This window comes from Phyllostomus discolor, chromosome 7 (assembly GCF_004126475.2).
Source record: "Phyllostomus discolor isolate MPI-MPIP mPhyDis1 chromosome 7, mPhyDis1.pri.v3, whole genome shotgun sequence".
NCBI lineage: Eukaryota > Metazoa > Chordata > Mammalia > Chiroptera > Phyllostomidae > Phyllostomus > Phyllostomus discolor.
In genome coordinates this window covers 40349026-40375795 of record NC_040909.2, presented here as the reverse complement: position 1 = coordinate 40375795, position 26770 = coordinate 40349026, and the positions used below count along the sequence as shown (strand labels likewise).

The 26770-nt window shown below is 39.2% G+C and overlaps 1 protein-coding gene across 3 annotated transcripts in view; it reads left to right on the top strand.

Moving 5' to 3' along the window:
- Positions 1-26770, top strand: part of ATG7 (autophagy related 7) — a 284196-nt gene that overhangs the window by 83618 nt on the left and 173808 nt on the right. For all 3 annotated transcript variants that reach the window (XM_028518253.2, XM_036030797.1, XM_036030796.1), the window contains exons 13-16: positions 6076-6270; positions 8559-8759; positions 10468-10583; positions 16843-16918. In XM_028518253.2, coding sequence (XP_028374054.1) covers positions 6076-6270; positions 8559-8759; positions 10468-10583; positions 16843-16918 — 588 coding nt within the window. The remainder of the gene's footprint in view (positions 1-6075; positions 6271-8558; positions 8760-10467; positions 10584-16842; positions 16919-26770) is intronic.

Genomic DNA, 26770 nt, shown 5'->3' with positions numbered 1-26770 from the left:
ATTATTCTTTCATTTTAGAAAAATTTGCTTCAGAAGTAACTTTAACAGTTTTGTTCATTTTGACTAGTGTACTCTGAGGAATGTCATTTATTTGGTTTAATTCAACAGTATTGATTGAGCACTCACTGTGTACCCAGCTAGGTCACTGGATGCTAAAAGAAATAAGAATAACACAACCCTGTCATTAAGGAGGCATGTAAGTTAGGTTTCTGCTGTGACAATATTGCATATCACACATCTCAATATTTCAGTAGCTTACAATTTAAAATGTTTATTTCATGCTCACAGGTTGGCAGGTTGGTTGTGGTTTAGCTCCTGGGCTAGGCCAGACTCCAAGCTTCAAGTCAGGTTCCAGTCTGCTCTATATGACATTGTTTCAATCTAGGCTCAAGGAGCGACAGCTATCTGATCCTGCTCTTCTTATGGTAGAAGGTGGAAATGTAAAAGCGTTGGTGAAAACTTTCCATCTTTTTATCTCTTCAAGTCTCAGCTTAATAGTGGTACTGTGCAATGTTCTCCATCTCCATCACCAAAGTTAAATCACAGGACCACACCCAGAGTCAATGGGGGTGATCAGTACACTTTGCCTTCCCTGTAAGAGGTCCTGCAAAGTCATGGCAAAGGGCATGGACGTATAATTCTGTAAGAGGGAGGCAGTACACAGTCTAGAAGAATAATCCAGTCTGTCACTGAAGAGTGTTATGAACTCTCCTTGGGGTCCAGACAGACCTGGCTTTGAATCTGAGCTCTTCCACTTATTTGTTGCCTGAAATATTGGCTTACCCAAATCCTAGCCATTGTCTATAAGGCAATTCAGTCCGTTTATCTGTTGTTATTCTGTTATTCGTTTTTCAAAATATTTAACGCCTACTATGTACTCAGGACTGGGGAACAAGGCAAAGTGTCCTCTTCCTTATTTGGAGCTTATAGTGTAGTGAGGGAGACAGTCATTAACAACTAATTTCACAAAATATTGTAATTGTAATAAGTACATGGAGCAAGAGCTGAGTTGCCATGAGAATGTTTACCAGGAAGGCCTGACCAAGACTAGATTTCCTTGAGAAAAGTAAGTCTTACAGGATAAGTGGAGTTAGCTAGACTGAGAGCTGTCTGCCAAGGGCGGCATGGTGCTTCTGTGGAACTGAAGGAAAACCAGGGTGGCTGAAGTGCAAAAGTCAAGGGAGACAGACAAGAGGCTGGGGTGAAATCAAGGTCCAGATAATGGGCCTTAGAGGTCAAGTTCAGCTTTTTTTGAAAACATCAGCCCAACAGAATCAAGCCTCTTCCTCAGCACTTATATCATGTTATTCTGTTTTCTCTATTGGATTATTAGGACCTGGAGTCAGGTCTGTTATATAATTTTTATCCTTCATACCTATTAAGTAATAATAAATAACATATAGAACCTACCAAGGTAATGTAGTTTTTTTCATTCAACAAGTACTTATTCATTACCTCCCTTACACCAGGTCATGGCCAAAAGGCTGGTCCTCAGTAAACAAAACATGAAAAAAACTGCTCCACTACAAATACCATGCCTAATTTAGGGTTGAACTAATTGAACAAGAAAACACCTGACCTTTAATAAGTCACATAACTATTTGAAGTCACCATTTTTTTAAAGACAAGGCAATGAAATGTAGCATTACAAAGCCACATTAAAGGCATTAAAAACCAACCTTGAACATCTGCTTCCAACCCTGATGAGTAACTGATATTGGACTAGCTCTTCCAACATAAAAACTTATGTACCTGGAATATATAAAATTAGTCTTCAGACAATGAACAATAGGCAATGGAAGACTGTGATCCTAGACAGAAGGGACAGAATGAATGTTTGTCCCAATTTATTGCATGAAGGCATTTTCTGGCCCATGCCAGAGCCCATGGGATATTCTTGGTCTTGATGAGCTGAGGAAACTGAGGTCAGAGTTCAGCGCAGCTAAGGTGGCTGGAATTTGCAGAGCAGAGCATCAAGACATGGGGGATCTGTGCAGAGAAGGAGGTCCAGAAAACTGTCTAGGCAGCACCTTGAGTCTTTGAATAACAAGTTGTATGTGCTCAGGTGATGAGTCTGTAAGGCAGGGCAAAAAGCACCAGCATTCTGCCATGAAAATGGAGATTCCTGAGCTCCAACAAGGCTGGGAAATTTTGGAGTCCCACCTTTCCAGAAGGAAGAGACCTCATGGAATACTCTGAGCCCTTAGGAGACACCCCAGTAAGGCCATGGAATTAAACATAAAAGCTAAAACTGCAAAGCCTCTAGGAGTAAGCTCCTTAGTGATCTTATGATAGGCAAAGATTTCTTGGGACCCAGTAAATACCATAAGTGGAAAAATGTGTAACTTGGACTTTCTCAAAATTGAAAACTTCTGCTTCTCAAAAGACACCATTAAGAGAATGAAAAGGCTGGCCAAAACAGAAAATACTCGTAGTATGTATATTTGGCAGACATCTTTATCCAGAATACATAAACAACTCTTACCAGTCAATGACTGGAAGACAGACACACTGTTTTTTTTAAGGGGCAAAAGAGTTGGACAGGCACTTATTTCATAATGAAGATCTATAAATGGTCAGTGAACACCTGAAAATGCTCAACATTAATAGTCATTAGAGAAATATGAATTGAAACCACAAAGATGTATCACTGCACACCCACTAAAATGGGCAAAAGTAAAAAGACCAACAATCCTAAATATTATCAGGCTGTGGAGGAACCAGAACTCTCATAGTTTGCTGGTAAAACAAGCCTTTTGGAAATTAGTCTGACGGTTTCTCATGAAACTAAACATACACCTACCTAATGACCCCAAAATTCCACTTTTAGATATTTAAGAGAAATGAAAATATATGTACATGGGTGGGCAAAAGTATGTGTACAATTGTGAGTTGTATTATTATTTATTAATTATTGTATTATTTATCTTTTACTATATGAACAACTTTTCTGTTGTTCAAAGTGGGGAAACCCACTTTTGCCTATCCCTGTATACTGGCTTACACAAGAATGTCTACAGTAGCTTTATTCATTATAGCCAAAATTTAGAAGTAACCCAAATAGCTATCAATAAGAAAATAAACAAATTGAAGCATATTCATACAACAAAAAGGAATGTACTATTGATACATAACAATAAAGATGAACCTCAGAAGTATTATGCTTAGTGACAGAAGCCAAATGTAAACAAGATACACTGTGGGATACCGTTTACATGAGGTTCTAGATTAGGCAAACCCAATCCCAGGTTTAAAAAGTCAGAATAATGCATGACTGTGTTTATTACAGCATCATTTACAGTAGTCAAGCTATGGAAACAACCTGAGTGTCCGCTGATAGATGAATGGTTAAAGAAGATGTGGTACATATATACAACGGAGTATTACTCAGCCTTTGAAAGGGATTAGATCTTGCCATTTGTGACAACATGGATGAACCTAGAGCACTGGTGACAGATAGAAGGCCCATGGCTGAATCCGGCCCTCCACTGTGTTTTATCTGGCCCAGCACCTTCTTTCTACCCAGCAGCAGCACCAAGCTCCTTGCCTCTAGTTAAGGAGCAGTTACATTTATACAATCCTAAAATTACATTCGGCCCTTCGAAGGCAACTGCGAGGCTGATATGGCCCCCAGTGAAAATGATTTTGACACCCTTGACCTAGAGGGTGTTATGCTAAATGAAATAAGTCAGGCAGAGAAAGACAAGTACCATATGATTTCACTTATATGTGGAATCTAGAAAACAAAATAAACAGAAACAAACTCATAGATATAGAGAACAAACTGATGGTGGCCAGATAGGAGATGGTTTGGGGGAAAGGGTAAAAAGGTGAAAGGATTAAGAAATACCAGTTGGCAGTATAAATAGTCATAGGTATGTAGAGTACAGCACAGGGAATATAGTCAGTAATATTGTAATAATGATGTTGGTGCCAGATGGGTACTGGACTTACCAGGTTGATCACTTCATAAGGTGTATTAATATACCTCACTATGTTGTACACCTGAAACTAATTTAATATTTTATGTTATCTGTAATTGAAAAATACATTTTAAAACATGTCAGGACAGTGGTTGTCACAGCTGGGATGGGGAGTAGTGAGGACTGATTGAAAAGGGGCAGAAAGGCACATTCTGGGGGAATAGAAATGTGCTGTGTCTTGGCAGGTGCGGTACAGCGGTTAGTCCGCAGTTTGCCAAAACACATTGAACCTTATACTTGAGATGTGTTTCACCCTTTCTACAAATTATACCTCACCCCAGCTACACAATTGAATTGTCTGGAGAGTTTTACAAAATACTGGTAGGTGGCCCCAGTCTCAGAGATTCCAATTTAAATGGTCAATGGAAAAGCCTGGCATTAGGAATTTATAAAACTCTCTGAGTGGTTCTAGTGTGCAACCAAGGTTGAAACCAACTATGTTGAAACTTGCTGCATTCCAGCCTCAGGTGTGTAACATCAATGGTGGGCCAAGGACTAGTTCTACAGAGGCTTATTGGCTGAAATTTTAGCAAGCAGAGAATTATTCAGGTTAGCAAAGTGGATGTGGGTAAGGATCTGTATTATTCAATAGGTCAGAATTGGTACTGAGTAATTCTGCTTTAATCTTGATGTCATTAAAATACCTAAATAATAACTGTTTGGATCAAGTTACTGCCGTTTAAAATGCTTTGCCAGTAGTAATAAGGCAGTAAGTTATTATTATTATATATTTTTATTATTATGGTGGCTGTTGCTTTTCTTATTGTTTCTTATAGCACTCACTTAGTACATGGTAGAGACACCACACTTAATTGATGAATGAATGAATCCCGAGGGTTGTCTTTGTGGTGTTCTCATTGTTAAAATGGACTTGTTTTGAACCTTTATTCTTTCTGAAGTCCTTTCTGTCTGGCATCCTTTCCTGCTTTGCTTGCAACTTTTTGTTTTCATTCTTTTAAAAATTGTTGCTGTTATCACTATTATCCCTTTCTTGAATTCAGAATTTAAGGTTAGGAGAAAATAACTACACTGTACAAAATAGATTTTCCTTTATAACAAGACTGACTTGCCCTGCCCCTGAGCTATTTTTACAGTAGGTGAGGGGTTTTGGCAAAGGAATGAAAGCTGATGTTTTCACATATTTCCCTGTGGCCAGCTCTATGCAGGGGATCAAGGGTGCAGTTTGTGATTCTAGAACACTTTTTTTCTGTGGAAAGTTAATGTCCCCAGCTTCATTGGCACCCATATGTGATTTCCTGTTAATCTGCCAAGATACTCTGGGGCCAGAAGGAGCAAATGGTAAATCACAGAGCTGTTCTAAAGCCCCTGTGAAAAATATTGAATCCCTGCACTTGGAAAACCCAGGTCGCCAGGCAACTTCTACTTTTGGGCAGGGAATGAGGCTTCACTTCAGTACCACACTCTGCTGTGCCCACCTCACCCTCACTGTCCACCTCCCCAAGAAATATCTACATACTCCTAAGTAGATTTTCTGGCTGAAAGTTAGAAGTAGAGTCGTTGGTTTTGAGGGGTTTATTTTTTTAATGTTTATAACCCTAAGAAGATTAAGGCAAGACTAAGGCTTATTCTAATTGTAAGTAAACTTATTAAATCAAATTATTTTTGTTAAAATGCCCCATTTGGAGATGTTACACACTAAGGAGATGGAGGCCAGGGCAAGTTGGGAACAATATGCTCAGCTGGACAGAGGGGATTTGTGTAGGCAGAGGGCATTTTGATGAAGTTTCTTGGCCTCAGATTGTAGGAAACAGCCAAACAGTTTTCTCCAGGGTTCTTGTCTCAGATGGGAAGTGCCTCCCACCCACTTTGAAACTTGTATCTATATTTCTCTGTTTGCGTCTTTATCCAGACTTAAGGACCCTGGGGTGACAGGCCAAAGAGGTCTAGGAAACAGAATTAAAGAAGCTGGAGGGCACGGGTAGCAAAAGGAAAAGGCAGCATAATGATGCATGGAGAAATTTCTGGTTGCAAGTGACCGTGCAGACAGGCTTGTTGTTATGGGGAGATGTGGGCTCTAAGATACCACCCAGACCTCTGCTTTGGACATCCATATATCTTGGTGTTTCCCTAGAATGCCAGAGGGTTCAACATGAGCATCCCCATGCCTGGCCACCCAGTGAACTTCTCCAGTGTCACACTGGAGCAAGCCCGCAAGGATGTGGAGCAGCTGGAGCAGCTCATTGACAGCCATGATGTTGTCTTTCTGTTGATGGACACCAGAGAGAGCAGGTGGCTTCCTGCTGTCATTGCTGCAAGCAAGAGAAAGGTAGAGTGTGCGGATCCTTGGGTTTTTGTCTCTGGTTGTGACTTAATGTACCATCACCCTACAGGGAGAAGTGTCTCCAGTCCACCCTCCCTCCAGCAAAGACATGTGCTTTGTGTGTCACAGTACAAAAAGGCGTCTACTCCAGATTATCTGCCTCACAACCATCATCCAACATAATAGTTATCCTTTACTGTTTAATTTTCATAGCCTTTTGAGGTACTCTATACTAGAAGGAGTATTCACACTAAAATGTAAGCTCTAAGAGGGCAAAGATTGTCTTCTTCACTATTATCTGGTTGGTGACAACTTCAAAGACCAACAGTACTGATGTTTAAATAAATCATGGTACATACGAGGTCTGTCCAGAAAAAGTCCAGCCATTAATATAATGAGAACAGTTTGCACAACATCGATGTAACCTGGCAGCCAAGGAGAGTGGACTGGAATGTGCATGTGTGAACAGTGACAACTGTACCTAGTCAGTGGGAGACAGTAGACGCCATTGAGTGAGCATATGTACTGGGTGACCATTGCCTTCAAAGTGACTGAGTAGGTAGAGCAATGAATCTGCATCAAATTATGCATTGAGCTTGAACATTCCCCTGCAGAAACTAATTGGATGATTCAGAAGGCTGCAGCTATGGGCAACTAGTGATTGGGAGCTTCATCAAGACTATGTATCCACTCATGTATCACATTTGGTGTAGAGTTTTTTGGCGAATCATCAAATCACCCAGGTGATTCAGTACTCCCTACTGCCCAGATTTGGTGCCCTGTGACGTCTGGCTTTTCCCAAAACTAAAATTATCTTTGAAAGGGAAGAGATTTTAGACCTTTGATGAGGTTCAGGAAAACACGATGAGGCAGGTGATGGCAATTGGGAGAGCTGTGTGAGGTCCCAAGGTACCTACTTTGAAAGAGACTGAGGTGTCATTGTCCTATGTACAATATTTCTTGTATCTTGTATCTTCTTCAATAAGTGTCTCTATATTTCATATTGCATGGGTGGATACTTTCTGGACAGACCTTATACATGTGATGGAATAAAATGCAGCCATTCATAGAATGTTTTCCATGAATTTTAATAACTTGGAAAATGCCACATTATATTAAATAAGCAAGGTAAAATATATCATATATATGGTATAAACATATAAATATATACACAGGTGTATAAAAATATATTCATAATATATGTAATATAATATATCGTGTTATATTATTATTATATAATATGTTATAACAATATATAATATGTTATATATTATCTGTTATATATTAAACTTATAAGTTATATAAACAATAAGTTTTATATTTTATATAACATATAAATTTGCCTTGCTTATTATTGTATAATAATATTATATTATTATTATATTGTGCATTTTAATAACAATATATTATATGATATATTATGATGTGTTATGGTGTGCTATGATATATAATAAATATATATACATTTGTATTTATGTATGCATTTGTATATAAATATATACACAGTAAGAATATTATATATTTTTACATTTATAAATATATATAAACATTCATATCTATGTCTGTTTGTCAAGGGGGGAGAAAGCAAAAAGGGAGAAAGGGATGGGGAGGAATAGCAGATAAAAGGAAAAAATAATAGGAAGAAATACTCCAAATTATTGATAGTAACTGAGCTGTAAGATTGTGAGTGACCTTTGTTTTCTTTTCTGGTATGGTTTTTCTTCATTTTTCTAACTTTCTATATAACCAAAAATTTGGGAGAATAAGCTAAATTACAACTAAGAGAAATTCTTATAGTATAAATTTTAAAAAACTCTTCTTAAAAATGTGTGAGAAAGGTGAATTGTATAGTGTGTGAATTATCTCTCAATAAAGTTGTTACCAGAAAAATCTATGTAGAGATGACAGACTATAGCATAACAGTGGAAAAAATGGGCTTGAGAAATATCAAAATGTGGTTTTATACCCCTACCTCTTACCAGCTAAGTGACTTGAACAAGTTATAGAAGAAACCTCTCTGACTTTCAATGTCCTCATCTTTCAATAGGAAATGTTTCTTAGGAGTTTTAAGTGAAACTAAAGGAGATAATTTATTTTAATCACTTGTCAAGTCTTTTGTACTTACTAAGCCCCCAGTATTGTGTAGCTTTCACCAACATTATCATCTAGTGTCTAGTTACACTTATATTCAAATACTTACAGGATAAAATTTAAGAGTTGACCAAATATAAACGATGGCTTAAAATATATTAAGTGTCTCTTAATTCTGTTCTTTTATTTCTTGAAACCCATAGCTGGTCATCAATGCTGCCTTGGGCTTTGACACATTTGTTGTCATGAGACATGGCCTGAAGAAACCTAAGCATCATGGGGCTGGGGACTTGTGTCCCAGCCACCCTGTGGCACCTGCTGACCTGGGCTCGTCGCTTTTTGCCAACATCCCTGGATACAAACTTGGCTGCTATTTCTGCAATGATGTGGTGGCCCCAGGAGATGTAAGTGAATTTCTTTGTGGTTCCAAATATTTCTTACAGCTTTCTTGCCTACGAGGGCAAAGAGACTTGGCTTCTCCTTGAGGACTATTTAATTATTGTCTTTTAATGAAGAGAAGAATTCTTCAGTTTGGGGAGTGGCATTATCCCATTGTGAGCTTTGATTGGCACCATCAACCATGTATAGCTATTCCTGTTCATCAATAGAAATGCAACAACAAACCATTTTGTGTAAAGCTCAGCAAGGAAACTGCAGGGTGGACTGGTTTCTAGCAGCGCTCAGCACCGTCTCCTGTGTGTCTCTTAGTGAAAAAAGCACTAAATGGGGAATAAGACCCAGATTCCAGTCCAGGCTTGGACCCTGCCTCATCAGTAATTTCAAATAAGTCTCTTAGACCATCTGTGCTTCTGCAAAATGGGGCTGGGGCCCATAAGTTGATCAGATTTAGCAGGTAAAAAATAAAGGATTCCCTGTTAACTTTGAATTGCAGGTAAGTAATGAATAATATTTTAGTGTAGTATGTCTCATGTAATATTCAAGATCTGCTCATACTAAAAAGATATTCATTGTTTATTTTAAATTGAAATTTAACTGGGCATCCTGTATTTTATCTGCTAACCCCATAGGGGAAGGAAGAATACTTTCCCTGACTACTCCCAGTGCAAGGTGGGTCAAACATGAAAGTGCTCTGAACAGCAAGCACTACACTGTTCAAATGTAAGATACTATAGTGTTAATGCCACCACACCAGGCAGAGTCTGTAGGAATGGTCTTTTATCAGAACAGATAATCACTCATAGTGGAAAAAAGCAGAAGTGTTTTCTGTACCCTCCCCTCCATTTTTCACTTCTTTTAAAACACATGTCTTAATAACTCATACCTGTGTTGGATGACTGTCTTTTATGCCCTCCCAGTATAAAGAAAAAAAGACAAACATTCTCTTATGCAAAGAAGGATGGTTTATAACACCAAGGATCTCCCTTATGGTGCTCTAATACATAGCTGGTCCTGTTATTTCATTATTAACAACTAGAATTAAGGGTCTATTGCAATAAAGTCACTTATGTTCATAAGGTAAAAATTTCAGTCAAAATTTTCCCCTATAACCCCTTTTAACTTGCCCAGAGTTAGAATATGAGAATTTCTTTGGTTGAGCTATGATCGGAGCCATGTTGTAACAAAACACTTCCTTGTATTTAAGCCCGGGATCACACTCAGGATGACAAGATGCTCACACTGTGAGAGGCACCTAGCGACTGAGGACTGCTCCCATCTCACCAGCACTCTGTGCCATTAGCACAATTCAAATGACAGGACAGAATCATTTGTGCTAATCAAACAATTATTCCTCTCTGTGTCTCTGTCTCTCAACAACCAAGCACAGCAGAGTTGAATCGAGTCAATTAAAAGGGCACACAATGCAATTCCATATATGAAAGAGTTAAGCCCTGAATCTTCAATTTGTTTATACTTCCTAACACTTTTTGGCAGAATACCTAATTTAGTTACCTAAATTATGTATTTTATTTTTCTTGGAACTTGCAAAAAAAAAATAATAATAATAGTATTATTTGAGGCCGAATGTGCTTTGCCGGTAGTGAGCATTTGGTTATGCTGTATAGCTTTATCATAGAGGAGTTTCCTGCTTCATGCAGCTGGAGTTGAGTGGGATAGACCTTTGAGCACATGTCAATGATTTTCTCTCTGTAGTCAACCAAAGACCGGACCTTGGACCAGCAGTGCACCGTGAGTCGTCCAGGACTGGCCATGATTGCAGGAGCCCTGGCAGTGGAATTGATGGTTTCTGTTTTACAACATCCAGAAGGGTATGTTTGTTGTTTAGAGATGGGTATTTAAACAAAGAAAGCTTTTGTACCTCCTTTTGCCTTTTCGCAGCCTCACTCTTCTGAGAATTGTGTTGCTCTTTCTGTCCTAAAAAAAAATAGGGCTAAAAAATGTGGTATGATTCTTTGGCCTAGAAGAACTTGTCATGCAATCTTTGGGGCTACATCTCGGCATCCTTTTGGAATTGAAGTCTCCTAGTTCAACCTGGTGATAGATGATACAGAAGAATAAAAATTTTGATGGGAGCCTTAGGACCTTCATGCTCTTATTCTGTTAGTAAGTTTTATCGCCTTCACCCTGAACATGTATAAGGCAACACCTGAATCACATATGATAGAAATTGCATATGGCTGCATGTTACAGAAATCCATCTTCAGTTACTAAGCCAAGCAGGGCTTTATTTTTCTTATGCATCAAGAAGCTCAGAGGCAGGCAGTCCAGGGCTGGTACCAAGGTTCCGTTATGCCATCAGGGACTCAAGTTCCTTCTTTGTCATTCACTCAGCCACTCTTAGCTTTCTTCCTTATGCTTGTTACCTTGTGATCAAAAGATGACTGTTCTACTTCCAACATTGCTTCTGTGTTACAGTTAAGAAGAAAGGAATAAACAAAAGATAAAAGCTGTGTTCAGCTGAGGCTTATCTGTCTTTTAAAGAGCTTTGCTGGAAGACTTACCCATTGACTCTAACTTCTATATCACATGACCTTTCACTCCTAGCTTTAAGGAAGACTGACAAATGTAGTTGCTTGGACTGGGTATATTGCCTCTCTGAATAAAACTGTGATAAAATGGAAGTGGAGAATGTCTGCCTAATCATTCTTAAAAAATTATGTATATATATTTTAAGCCCCAGGAGATATTATTATTGTTATATAGTTGGTATTCATTCAGTTTTACTAACATTTTCCTTTGTTACTTTTCATTTCTTTCTCCATCTTCTAGCTTCCTATATTTTCCTTCTGCCTGAAGCATACCTTTTATCATTTCCTTTAGAAATGCTAGTGACAAATATATTTGTTTTTGTTTGTATGAAAATGTCTGTTTTATCTTTAGGTTTGAAATATATTTTTGCTATGTATAGAATTCTAGACTGGAGGTAATTTTCTTTCAACATATTTAGACTGTGGTCCTATTGTCTCTGACTGCCTTTATCTTCCCTGGGGAATTAGGTGTTTGTTTCATTGCTGCTCCTTTGATATACTTTGTTTTTCTTCCTCCTCCCCTCCCCCCAGTCACTTTTAAGATTTTTTCACTGTTATTGAATTTCAGAAATTGGACTATATGCCTACTGTATTTATACTGATTGTGTTCTCTATTGCTTCTTGTATCCATGTTTTGATGTTTTTCATCTGTGTGGATAATTATCAGCCATTATCTGTTAAAATATTTTTCTGCTCCTTTCCTTTTGAGTCTCTAATTGCATGTCAATTATAATCAACCAATTCTCTTCTGTATTTTCCATCATGTCATCTCTCTTTGCTTTGATCTGACTTATCTTCCAATTTACTAATTCTCTTTTTCTGTTTCTAATATGTGTTAAAACCATCCATTGGTTTTTAATTTCATTATTAAATGTTTTAGTTCTAGACTTTCCATTTTATCTTATATCACATATGTCCTGTTCTTTGCTGAAATTGTGAGTTTGGTCTTTTTATTCCTTAATAACAGTTAACCATGTTTTTCTTTTAAGTTCTTATCAGATAGCTCTCTTATCTGGATCTCCTATGGGCCCTTTTCTATTGTCTATTGTTGTTGGATTTTGTTTGTATATTGTCTCCTCATAAACTGGGTGTTTTAGTTTTTTACCAAATTAAAACATAACCAATTTAACCAATTACAACCCAGAGAAGGATAACAACCAATTTAAAAAACAAAAAAAACAACCAGAACTGCCAGAGATACTCAGATTGCATGGAAATATTACATCTAAGGAGTTAAACAAACATTTATCCAGATTGACAGAGCCACAACACAGCAAAGAGGATTGCCACCCCCCCCACCCCGCCCCGGTGAATACTTAAGATTCCATCCCTTACAACATAACAGGTGAGCCGAGGCAAAAAAATATGGCCCAAATGAAAGAACAGATCAAAACTCCAGAAAAAGAACTAAACAATGAGGAGAAAGACAACCTATCAGATGCAGAATTCAAAACACTGGTAATCAGGATGCTCACAGAAATGATTGAGCTCAGTCACAAAATGAAGGACAAAATGAAGGCTATACAAAGTGAAATAAAGAAAAAATATACAGGGAACGAACAGTGAAGGGAAGGAAACTGGGACTCAAACCAATGATTTGAAACAAAAAGAAGAAGTAAACATCCAACCAAAACAGAATGAAGAAACAAGAATTCCAGAAAATGAGAAGAGGCTTAGGAACCTCCAGGACAACTTTAAATGTTCCAACATCTGAATCATAGGGGTACAAGAAGGAGAAGAAGAAAAACAAGAAAGTGAAAACTTATTTGAAAAAATAATGAAGGAAGATTTCCCCAGTCTGGCAAAGGAAATAGACTTCCAGGAAGTCCAGGAAGCCCAGAAAGTCCCAAAGAAATTGGACCCAAGGAAGCACACACCAAGACACATCATAATTAAGTTACCCAAGATGAAAGATGAGGAGAGAATCTTAAAAGCAGCAAGAGGAAAGGAGAGAGTTACCTACAAAGAGTTCCCATAAGGCTATCAGCTGATTTCTCAGAAGAAACCTTTTAGGCAAGAAGGAGCTGGAAAGAAGTATTCGAAGTCATGAAAGGTAAGGACCTACAACCAAGATTACTCTATCCGGCAAAGCTCTGATTTAGAATGGAAGGGCAGAAAAGTGCTTCCCAGATAAGGTAAAGTTAAAGGAGTTCATCTCCCTTATTATATGAAAAGTTAAAGGGACTTATTTAAGAAATAGAAGTTCAAAAACTGTGAATAGTAAAATGACAACAAATTCAGAACTATCAACAACTGAACCTAAAAAAAAACAACTAAGTAAACAAATAGAACAATAAGAGAATCACAGAAATGGAGATCACAGGGAGGGTTATCAGTGGGGAGAGGGAGGAGGAGAAGGGGGAGTCGGTACAGGGAATAAGAAGCATGTGGGCACAAAATAGACAGGGGGAGGTTAAGAATAGTATAGGAAATGGAGAAGCCAAAGAACTTGTATATATGACCCATGGACATGAACTAAGTGTGGGGGGAATGCTGGTGGGAGGGGGATGCAGGTCGGAGGAGGATAAAGGGGATAAAATATTGGGACAACTGTAGTAGCAAAATCAATGAAATACACTTAAAAAATACCTTCTTACTATGGAAAATCAAACATATGAAAGAAGATATGTACATAAAGTAATAAACCTTGTTGTGTATATCACCCAGCTTCAACAATACATGGCTAGTAATTATTTATCTGTACTGCTATCCACATTTTTTTCTTCCCCCCACTGGCTAATTTTAAAGCAAATCTAAGGCGTAGCATTTCATTCAGAAAAATGTGTCTTTTCAGTTTGTGTGTCTAATTTTTACATAAAATTAAAGGCAATTTCTTAATATTATCACATGTCCAATTAGCATTTAAATTTCTTCAATTCCTTGAGTCTGCTTGGTTATTTTTGATTGAGTACTGATGTTATATATGAAAAATTATAGATATAGATATGATGTGATTTACATTTCTTTCTGGCAAACTGCCAGGACAAGTGGACTATCAGTTCCAGAACACCTGAAACACAATTAGGATTTGTCTATTTCTGATTCACCTTTGCTCTGAGGTTGTAGCCCCAGCTCAAAGCCTGGGATATTTCTATACTTTCTCTTTCTTGGCAGCCCTCAAACTGTAGTTTTCCCCTCCAGCCCCATGAGTCTGTCAGAATCACTGTTCAGCTTCTGATCCTATGCCTACTACTTTTGGAGGCTGGCAGTCACTTTCTAGGAGAAAGTTTCTTTTGCAAATACCTCGTTTACCTCAATGGGCTTCTCTTGTTTCACAGATCTTGGCTCTGCAATTCTTCCTTACCTTGGTAGCTCTGTGATACTTTCAGATAAAAGGTTTTTTACTTCGTTTTTTCTGTTTGTTCTCAATGGGAGGGTTGGTCCTGACTACCTAGTCCACAATGCCACTTTTAAAAATACCAATTACCTGGCTGGCATAGCTCAGTGGATTGAGCGCAGACTGGGAACCAAAGTGTCCCAGGTTCGATTCCCAGCCAGGGTACATTCCTGGGTTGCAGGCCATAACCCCCAGCAACCACACATTGATGTCTCTCTCTCTTTCTCTCTCTCCCCCTCCCTCCCTTCCCTCTCTAAAAATACATAAATAAAATCTTTAAAAAAATACCAATTAAAAATGTCTCTTTTAATGTATTGAGCACTTATGGTGTAACTAGGTGTGCATGTGAGAGGAAAGAAATGTTAGGCTGGTATTCTTTGTTTCAGCTTGACCTTGGGCCTTTTAGTCTGTATATTTTACACATTGTATATACATTATATTAAAGGTCATTATATTAAAGGTACAAAAATTAGCACAATTGTGATCCTGACCCCTACTTTCTCCAAGCAAGGGGAGATCTTACTTTATGACTTACAACAGAATTAATTCATCTTATAATAAATAGAAGTGAGACAAAAATGAAAATAATTTTAAAAATAGAATCAGTAATTTAAAAAAGAGAAGGAGGGGAGAGAAAAATAAAGGAAAGGCAACAAAACAAAGAGAAAAGAACAAGAAAAAAGATTCTCTCACTGTCTGCCTGGGACTATGCTGTCAAATGTCATGTGGAGAAGACAGACTGAGGTCAAACAAATTTTTACAACTAACCATATGACAAATATACTGTAATTTATTTTGTTTTTCAAACACATAATGCTTACTTTGTGCTAGGCACTGTTCTAAGCACTTTACAAATATGAGGTCATTTAATCCTCATAACAAACTTGTTAGGGAACATCTATTATTAGTCCCATTTTTATGGGGAAATTGAAGCACAGACAGGATATGTTGCTGAAATTCATGTAACTGATAAGTGGTAAAGCTGGGACATAGCTCAGTCAACTTAACTCCAAACTTTTTTTTTCAAGGCAACAATTTTTTTTAATGTTTATTGATTTTAAAGAGAGAGGAAGGGAGAGAAAGAGAAACATTAATGTGAGAGAGAAACATAGATTGGTTAACTCCCATATGCATCCTAAGTAGGGATTGAACCTGCAACCTCATATGTGCCTTGACTGGGAATTGAACCCCCAACTTTTTGTTGTATAAGACGATGCTCCATCTAACTGAGCCACACCAGCTAGGGCCAAACTTTATTTTTAATCACTGCCATGCTGTTTGTAATACAGGCCAGGGAGGATAAGATTTTAGAAAGATTTATTTTCCAATTCACAGAAATTAACGTGACTATTGTATTCATTGTGTGTTTCCGTTTTTCTACATAGAGATGTAAAAAAGATGGCCTCTGTACTATGTCAGTATCATATGTAACTAGTAAATATACTCCAGAATTAAATGAAAATAAGCAGCTTTTTTTTTGTCTTTTACTCATCTCTCTCATTTTCCTTAGCTATCTGTTCCATCTAAGTTCAGTGTGGCCTCCTAACAGGGACTACCAGCTTGGAGAGCTAATTTTTTATTTCCTGACACTGATTCCTCTGTCTGCGTGTTTTCACTGGTTGTAGGCTGAAACCAGGTCCTGCGTCTCATGTCTTCTGTGCCTTACGCAGCTACCTCACCATTGTTCTTAGAGGAATGTAGTCATTCTCCTGCCCAATTACTTCCTCACTCTCCTTTCTCCTTCCTCCATTTTGGTAGCATTTACATCACCTCAAGAAGTTATGGTTGGAAAGTTTTCCATTTCAAATTGCAGTGTGAAAATGTGCTATAGTATTTTATAAGACTGTCTCAAGATAAGTGAGTTATCAGTACTCAGTGTTGCACTTGGCAATTTATCTAACTTATTCCTCATTTATTTCTCACAGCCATTTTATTTCTGTTTTGTAGATGGTGGACCTGAAACACAGAGAAGTTAAGCAACCTGCCTATGGTGGCAAGCTCTGGTCTTTCTGACTCCAAAACTCAAGCATTTTGGGGGGATTCTTCTACCTTCCCTACAAGGGAAATCAGTTATATGCTGCTCAGCAAGGGGTGTTCTGGTTATCCTTGTAAATCTTACAGGGACTGCCTCCAGATCACTCTCACATATGTTAAACATAAACTTTTATTAAATGACCTGCTCTAATTATTTCCTTTTCCCAGGGGCTATGCCATTGCCAGCAGCAGTGATGACCGCATGAATGAGCCTCCAACCTCTCTTGGGCTTGTGCCTCACCAGGTTAGTGATTTGGAAATGAAATCACAATTCTGGACCTGATCCCAGTGGTTCAGGGGAAAAGCATTTGGGGTCACTTTAAACACCATCAGCTCAGCCCACCTCTTCTCCACCCTACCTACCCTCCAGGCTCCCTGAAATTCCAGTGGGAGTGTTTATGATCACTAGGAAGGTATCCCATTCTGCAGGATGGCAACGAGAAGAAATTGTGAACAAGCAGCATTACCCAGAGTCTTTGATGCATTTAGCATATTGACTAGAGATCTTATAATGGAGGAGAAAAAGAAAGAACAGGCTTAGGAGTCAGCCAGACAGAGTTTAAATCCCAGCCCTGCAGTTATTAAATGGCCTTCCTCGGTCAAGTCACTAAACTTCTGTAAGCCTTAGTTTTCTTATCTATGAAACGGAGACAAGAATACCGACCGAATTGCAGAGATAAGGGATGATATAGAAAGAGCTCACCGACAGTGAGTGCCTGTCACAGCCCCTTAGTAACTATGCCCGCTATGTTGGTTGCTGTAGTTTGTTATTACTGACTCCCTAGCCAAATACAAAGTCTTTATAGGCATGCCTGGGAAAACCATTAGAAGTATGCTGCATCACCAAAAAGTGGGGTGCCTTTTCAGGAAAAGAATCTGAAACATCCTAAGGAAGGTTATTTCCATTGAGAGGGAAAAAGAAAAATAGTAGTGGAATGAAAATTTAGAATTCATCTTACCTCTGCAGTAATTCTCTTATTCTATTTTTTTTTTTTGAGGAATGAAGATCTTTTGCAGTCTTACATTTTAGAAATCATTTCTATGGATTTCATGCATACATGTCAGTCTGTAACAGGCAGGCTGTCTTCATGCATGAAGCAGTGATAGTGCCTGAGAGTCCTGTCTGGGAATTTGGGATGACAGACTCACAGATGAGTGCAGGGAGCAGGATGACTCTCTCAGTTCACATCTGTCTGTCCCTGCCTCCCCTCAGCCTGCCTCCTGTCATCTGTGACAGTCCTGTCATTTTCCAGTTAGAGATGAGAGTCTGAAGCAGGGGAATGACTTGTCCGTGGCCACAGAGTGAGATAGTGGACAAGCTGCCATCTAGGCCTAAACTTGGCACTCTGACCAGTGCTCTTTCTAAGATTTGGGGAGTGGAAAGAGCCCTGGCCTGCATGTTGGAAGAGTTAGCTTCAGCCCTCTGGCACTGTGTTACCCTCCATGGACCTGTGCCAGGTCCCTTACCATCCCAGAGCCTCAGTTCCCTGTCAGTAAAAGCAGGTGCTTTACCTTGTGTCCAGGGTTATGTCTGTAAAGAGGCTTTGTAATCCATGAAACACTGTGCAATATGACCTTTTAGCCTGCCTCACAAAGGTGACATTTATTTGACATGAATGTGTTCATCTTTTCTACAGAGACATTTTGAGTAGAACCCAACAGGCACTGTAATAGCCCTCTGTCCTAAGGAAGTGGTCCTCCAGAGCCAACTCTGCTGGTCACACTATCCTGTCTCATTCTGTCTCCCACCCTCTTCTTTTTTTTAGTCTCCTCCCCTTTCCTCTGACCTTGAAATGTGCCCTCATCTCTGTTACAGATTTCACACAGAGAAGGGCCTTAATTAAATTTTCAGTCATGCCCTGCACTGGTTTCCTTTTTTATGTCCTTTATGTTAAAGTACTGCAGTTGTAGTCTTCTCAGTGCTGAGACCAGAGGGCAAAATAGCCTCTGAATGGAAGAGGTCCAGTGTCAGAGTGCATGCGCATGTTTTTAAAGTGCTATGGCAACTAATCCCTCTCAGTGTTATTTACCCTCATTGAGCCTCGCAATTGTTTGTTATTCATCAACTCGTCTAGTTCTTTCTCCTGGTTTTCAAATGTCTGAAAGATTGTTTTGGTTGTTGGCCATCTCTTCATCTAGTCTTTTCAAAGACTGAAGAATAACACAGCCATATATGGGGAAAGCCTAGTGCGTGTGTGGGATTACTTGCTTACATTATTTCAAGCTTCAAGCCTTTATTTTTAGCTATGTTCTAAAAAAGAAAGTGGAGAAAGAACTTTACAGTTATTAATCAGGGTTGTGTGGTCTCTATTTATAGGCTTTAAATTTCTTTTTTTTTTTAAGTGGAGTGAGTCCATTTATGCAACTGTGTTTTGATTAGAAGAACATCATTTCTATAAAAACACTGAGCTGTATTGCAGTGCCCATTTGCAGACTCAGCACTTCCCTCCTCCTCTTCCTGGCTCTGTGAGACTAATGGTTTCCTGTTGGAGAGGAACTCAGTCAATCCCTTTGTATGCTTTGTGTACAAAGAATGACCAGCGACGTTCCCTGGGCTCGTTTTCCTCAGTTACCCAGAGGAGAGTGTTTATTAATTGGCCCTTGAGGAATGAGTTGTAGCAGGAAAGCGATAGTCCTTGGGCGGAGAATCACAGGGTCCCCCACCAGCAACTCTGTGTAATCGGGGCGAAGCTGCCACAGGCCTGCACTCCCCACGCCTCTGCTCTCCTCTGCCTCTGACCTGTGGGCTTAAGGATTACTTTCTTGATCTCTCTGTGGGACCACAGCCAATGTTTGGTCCATCCAGAGATTGGCCAAGTGCAGAAAAAGACTTGATTAGGCCCTGAAATTCAGTGATGTTCAGCCTGGGAGGGAAAAAACAACTTCTTATTGAATTTTAAAACCATGAAAAACCGATTTGAAGGTGAGAAAATAGGCTTATGGGTTTGTTCTTTTTAAAAATTCTCTGGCACAGTGTACATGGATGAGATTCTGTAAGCAGGCAGCAGCGAGTATAAACCACTTTCTATAAAGAGTGATTTGTTATCACATGTATAAAAGACATGTAGAAAATCACACAAATCCTTAAACATGCAACTGTAATGATCACAAATTGAACACACTCACATACCCAGCAAACAGATAAAAATAAAATGTTTTCAGGCATCCCCGAAGCCCTTCTTGTGCTGCTTCCGATAATTATTGCCTCCTTCCTACACAGGGGCAAGCATCTCTTGACTCATAACACCATGGAAACTTTTATCTAATTATGGACTTTCTGTAAATGAAATCATATAGTATATAATCTTTAGAGCCTGAATTCTTTTGTAGAGAGAACTTTTTCATTGTAGATTGTTTCACTGGATATTTCATTGTAGATTGTAACATATTGTTGTTCCCTCTGTTTCCCATCAAGTGGGTATTTTTTTTTTCTAAAAGCTGTCTTTTCCGGGCTCTTGGGGTGGTGGCTGAGTACTGTGAGACCAGACCTTTTTCCTGGTTCTTTGGTGGGAGGCATAGCTCAGTAGTTTTGAAATGTACAAATCATTCTGGATATCTCCAGGAATTTGATTTGAGAGATTCTGAATGTGACAGAAATTAGCCACCTGTGAGGCTGCTATCATTTCACTGGACATCCCTTAAAGAGTGAAGAAAGGTGGCAATACAATAGTCATTCAAACACCATGGTCATTAATATAGCAGTCCTGCTTTTATCCCTCTTGTGGACCAAGCAGTTCACCCCTTTGTCTCTGGGTGAATGTACTCTTGGTTCTTAAGTACTGATGAATAAAGACCCTGAATGTGTATGCTCTTCCTGGGTGTTTGGACTTGCCAACCCCATGGTTCTCTCAGGCTCTTGAATTCTTGCTTTTAATTACTTTCAGAAAAGTAGAACAAAGCCCAAAGTAGGACAGGACCCTGGGAGGGGCCTGGCCTGGGAAATCTCTACAGAGGGAAATGCTGAGATAGAGCTGTGTCTCTCTAGCTGGGCTTTGGATGGCTCTTTATTTGGCCTCTCTGCACAGGCTGTGCCCCACAAATCCTCAGACCCTTATCTTTTACTGAGGTCTCTTTTCTGTGCTCAGAAATGCTTATCTCAATGTGTGTCTAGAGATATAGACAGACTGCTGAGAAGGGGGGTTAGGAAGATAAGTGATAAGAGCATATTTCCTGAGATGCAGCCCAAGAAATAGAATCTCCTTCCTCCTCTAGTTCTTTCTATTCCCCTCAGATCAATGACTATGGAAATGACAGGAAAAACAGATGGTCCAAATGTCTGCTCTTTCACATATCAGCTGTTGGTGGTTAGTAACCTACTCATTCTCCCTCCCTCCATTCAGTCATCCCTTCTACAAATGATTCCCAACCACTGACTCTGTGCCAAGTACCATTTGGGTCAGAGAAGTTAAGTAATTGGCACAAGATCGCCCAATGTTTAATTTCATTGGCTTTTGGAGTCATCTAAGGTGTTAGATGTACCCATTTGGATGTACCCATTTGGGTAAAATCTGATCCACTGGGGTGGCGCCTGGTTAGAGGGAGCATCCGGTACAAGACCTGACAATGTCTGGGCTTCCTGTGTGCGAGGTCTTAGAAGAGAGGGGCATTCCTTTTCCTCAGTCCACAAAGGAGAGGATAAAATACAGATAGCATCAGAGTTCAAAAGGACCTTAGATAGCATTCCTTGTCCCAAGAAGACTTGTGAATAACTTTATCAGTTGAAGGATTTACTTGTGCCTTACAAGTTCTCACCTGACGAGTCTGTCTTGTTTGAGAGGTCCCATATTCGAGGTAGCGTGAAGGCTGTGTACATGAACATACAGATCTGATTAGAATCCCAGCTTTGCCTCTTAATTCCATTCTCATTCATTCATTCATTCATTAGCTTGGTTTACAAAAGGATTTGAAGCAGCTCTTGCCATTTGTCTCTGTGTGACCTCTCTGAACTTCATATTTTATATCAGTAAAGTGGGGATAATATAATAAACTCCTGGAATTCATATACAGAATAAATTATATGATGTTTACTAAGCACTAGCCCAACTCTGAACACATAGGAAGGATTTGTAAATGTTGGTTTTATCTTCCACTTTTAATTAAAATTTTAGGAGCTTATCTACTCTCCTAAAAATTAAGCTATGAAGAATTTCATAAAACTCTGGAAGCAGTGGGTGAATAGGAAAGGCTTGGAATGGTTGGCTACATTCTGCAGAGTTTTCCTGATGATGAGACCAGCCTGCTTCTGTGTCATGGTGACTCCAGTGTGACAATGAGAGGCGGATCAGTGGTGGTAGCTGAAGCTGTCATCCGAGGCAAAGACCGCTGTGGTGTGCGTGGGCTTTTGCAGTTGCCAAATCTCCATTTTGGCATTGATTTTGATTAAGAATCTTTTCGACATCCAAGAGCGATCTGGAGTTTGGAGTCAGTTTTTATTTATACAGACTCCAACCTCTAGAAATATTGCCAGGCCTACTGGAAACTGGTGTGAATTAAAGCAGTAAGTTCTAGTTGCGGTCGCAGTGGTGCCTTCTCAGAACAGCTTTTTGTTTCTGGGCATTGAACCTTCACTTTCCATCAAGGTAAGGCAGGCTGGGAGCTCAAGTTGGCTTTACTCAGCTGAGGTGTAAACACCAGAATGGAAGGGACCCCTCCTATTCCTGATCTGTTTATTTTGTAGCAAGCTGGGCATAACTGACCGAAGATGATTTAATTCTGCCAGGCCCTGATAGCAGCCATTGAGATGCTGAGTTGTTGGTTTTCAGGGATGTTTTTTGAAATCCTCTGGCCTTCTCTGTCTTTTCTCCTTTCTTTTTGCCCCCTTCTTGCTTTTCCCCCCTAGACTTTGGAGCTGGAAAGATCAGAACTGAGTTTCCTGGCTCTGCTACTTGACAGGTATGGAAACTTGGACAAGCCATGCCACCTCCCTGAACCTTGGTTTGTTTGCCTGGAATGTGGGGGCAGGTCACAGGATGGTGGTGAGGCCAAAATGAGATGGGTGTAAAAAAATACCCAAGAGCACTAGGCACAAGGATAACACGATAAATGTCAGTGCCCTCTTCCCTCCCCCAGCCCATCATTTTCCACATTATTTCAGGGCACGCCTTCCTGCCACAATTAGGATGGAGCAGTTGCTTACATGGAAGGGATGAGGAGGAGGAGTAAGCACTTTTGGGGAGGCACAGGAGAGGCCAAGAAGATGGGTGAGAAGGGTGCTCAGTGAGTCTGAAGCTCCAAAAGGGGGCCACCGTATCTGTAGGAGAAAGAGTTGGGGACCACAGTGGAGGAGGAGGCAGGATCTCATTAGGACATTTTAAAGATTGGAACCTTCCATGCAGAGGCAGCAGGAAGCCATTGAGAAGTCACAAGCTAAGTGATGATAAGGTTTGGGTGCAACGTGAGTAGAGCTGGGTATAGAATTAAAATCTTTAGGCACTAAGTAGAAGACAACCTGATCCAGGGTCCCCCACATCTGGCTATGTATCCGAATCACCTTGGAAACTATTTCAGAATATACATTTCCCAGGCCAGATTCATAAAGTGACAACCTACAGTAACATTAGGCATTTGAGAACCATGGCTTCAGTCTATAAAAATGGTTTCTTGGTGGCATCATGTGGGACAAAGTATGTAACTCCTTGAGGTAATACAGGCCAAGTCCTGCTCTTTGCACCTGTCTTTGAGTTGTATGCTCCCACAAACACTAGTTCTGTTTCCAAAAGGACCCTTCACACCTTGTCTCCAGCACACACAGCCCTATCTCAAGCAGGTGTTTCTGCCCTGGAGCCTTTGGATGCTAATCAGATGCACACTGATGCGTGTATCGAATTCAGGCTGCACTGCCCCCTTTCCTGTTGGAACTGCAGAGAGTGAGGCCAAACCAGCATTTAAAGGTCCTTCTGATGCTTTTTCTTTTATGCTGTGTTTTTTCTCGTGGTGAGGAGAGCATGTCCTGTCTTACAAGGCCCTGTTAGCCAAACACATACATCACTAAGTGCCTCATGGGTGTCTGACAATGTGGATTTCAACTCAAGCTGCTTTTGCCCTTCATGGGGCATGAGGGATAAGAGGTAAGGAATCCAGGAAACCATAGCTAATTGTATTTCTTCCAAGTTCTGTCATTCCTGGGTGGGTTATTAAATATTCAGATGGTAGCAAAGGTTCACAGACATAAAGTATTTTTTGTCCTAGAAGGCTATACAGGAAAACCGATGTTGCTGATTATTTTGGGGAAGAGAGACTGGGGGCATTTGGGACTTATACTTTAATTTTGTACCTTTCTGTACCATTTTGAAAATGTTAACCAAGATTATAAATTATGCACTGGCTGGTGTGGGTCAGTGGATTGAGTGCTGGCCTGTGAACCAAAGGGTTGCTGGTTCAATTCCCAGTCAGGGCACATGCCTGGGTTGCGGGCCAAGTCCCCAGTATGGGGTACATGACAAGCAGCCACACATTGATGTTTCTCTTCCTCACTCACTCTGTTCCCCTCTCTAAAAAATAAATCAAGCCTTAAAAAAGATTATAAATTACTTTTTTATATTGCCTTTTTTGAGGTATAATTTATATATAATAAAATGCACCCATTTTAATGAGTTTTGACAAGTGTATACATTCATATATAATCACCACCACCACAAACAAGATCTAGAACATTCCCAATCACCCCTGAAATTTCCTCTGGGCCTCTTCCTAGGTAACATCCCCACCCTCAGTCCCAGGCAACTGCTTGTCAGGTTTTCATATGGGCTGTTTTAATTTTTTTCTTTATTCTTTTATGTATTTAAAAAAAACTTAATCTAAACTTTAAAAAATGAAAATGTGCAGTTAGGCAGGCAAGGTTTGACCCCCCTAAGGAATTCCTCTACCTGTCCACAAAGACAGGTAGAAGGACATGTGCATGTATGTTTGTGAAATTGGCAGTTTTTCCCCAGTAGGGAGTGGGGAGATTGAGAAGCCAGCATTCAGAAGAGACTGTTTAAAAGGAAGCTAAATATTTTATTTAAAAAAGAGAGAAATAGCAGTAAATAAGCTATAGGAGGATGGGTTATTTTTTGTTTGCTTTTTTGTTCTCTATCGTGTGTTTATTGTTTTTATTATAGGTAAAGGTAAAATTTTAAAACAGCTGATTAATAACTACTTTCCTATAAGGAAAGATTGACAGCAAATACTAGTAATAGAATAAGAGTTTACAATAAGCTGTGTGCAATACCAAAAGTTGAGAGCTTATCCTGAGCACTGACAAGAGGCCTTGGTTCTTCTGTGAATGGAGAAATGACTTTATTTTGTAAAGCATTTTCATTTAAATGTTAATTTAGATGTCAGCTAAATTAGGTGGGTGTGGTGGTGCTGTTCTTATAAAACATGAAAAGAATGAGAGGCTTGCTAACTGCTTCCATCTGTTCCCTGACGTCCAACAGGTGATGTTAAGTTGGTACAGACAAGCCACCAGAAGGTGTAAAAAGTTGGTAACTGAAAGCATCTTGTTTCACATGCTTGTCTGATGAGAATCACCTGGGGCTCCTGTTAAACATACAGATTCTCAGGCTTTACCCCAGACCTTCTGAATCATGTTCCAGGCGATTCTTCTGATTAGCAAGCTTAGACAAATACTGCTTTACACACTTGGCACACTTCTGAGTAGGAAGGTGATGGTGAAGTTTTCTCCACCCAAGTAAGGGACAAATGCTTATAACTTCTATGATTGTAAATTGGGGCCTGGTCTCTCTAGATTGGTGTGAATATATTTATTAGGATTTTGCCTATGAAACCTGGATTTTACATTTTTCTAGGATTTCTATGGATGTCTGAGGAAGGTACTAAAATTTTAAGTAGCAACCTCTGCCCTTTACCTTTTATGCATTCCTTGTAAGATTGAGGGAATGTAGATCACATTGTGGAAGCTCAGTATATTTACTACTAATGTCCTACTACTAATGTACTATTCAGTACATTTACATTTACACATAATACTGGAGATTTAAAGCATTATTGTTGGGGAAGGGCTTCAAATTGCCCACAAGGTGGTAAGTTCAAGTTTTTCTTGTGGTTCATTCAGGACATGTTTTCTCTGTATAGTTTAGATTTGAATAATGGCTTTGGGATGTTTGTGCTTTTATCATTCATTAATTTTATATTGAATAATATCAAGTATCTTTTATGAGCAAATCACTGTGCTTTGAACAAAAGCAAATAGTTCAACTTGTGACTCTCCAGTAAAAACAAAAGAGGTAAATAATTAAAATAACTATAGCACACAAGTTGATCCTAAAATTTTTATGCAAAGGCAAAGGACCCAGAATAGCCAAAATAATCTTGAAAAAGAAGAACAAAGCTGGAAGATTCACACTTCCCAGTTTCAGAACTTACTGTAAAGCTACAGTAATCAAGACAGCATAGTGCTGTCTTAGGATAGATAGATAGGCAGGCAGATAGATATAGTTGGGTGGGTGGGTAGATAGATAGATAGATAGATAGATGGATGGATGGATGGATGGAATAGAACTGAGAGTCCAGAAAGGAACCCTCACCTTGATGGTCATTTGATGGGGGTTCAGGGGGTGAGGGGGAAGAGCAGTCTTTCCAGCAAAGGGTTGGCACAGCTGGATTTCCATGTGCAAAACAGTGAATTTGGATCTTTACTCTGCACCATACACAAAAATCAACTCAAAATGGAAAACAGACCTGAATGTAAGAGCTAAAACTATGAGACCTGAAGAAAGCATAATAGAGCTTCATGACATTGGGTTAGACCATGATTTCTTGTATATAACACCAAAAGACCAAGCAACCAAAGAAAAAATAAATAAATAAGACTTCATGAAAATAAAAAAGTTTTGTGCTTCAAAGAACACCATCAAGAAAGTAAAAAGATAACCTATAGAATGGAAGAAAATATTTGTGAATCATATATCTGATTAGAAACTGTATCCCAAATATATAAAGAACTCTTCAATTTAACAATAAAAAGAAAACCCAGTGTAAAACTTGGCAAGAAATTTGAATAGACATTTTTCAAAAGAAGATATGCAAATGGTCAAGGATCCCATTGGAAAACACTCAAAATTATTAATTAAAAAAATGCAAATCACACCCACAG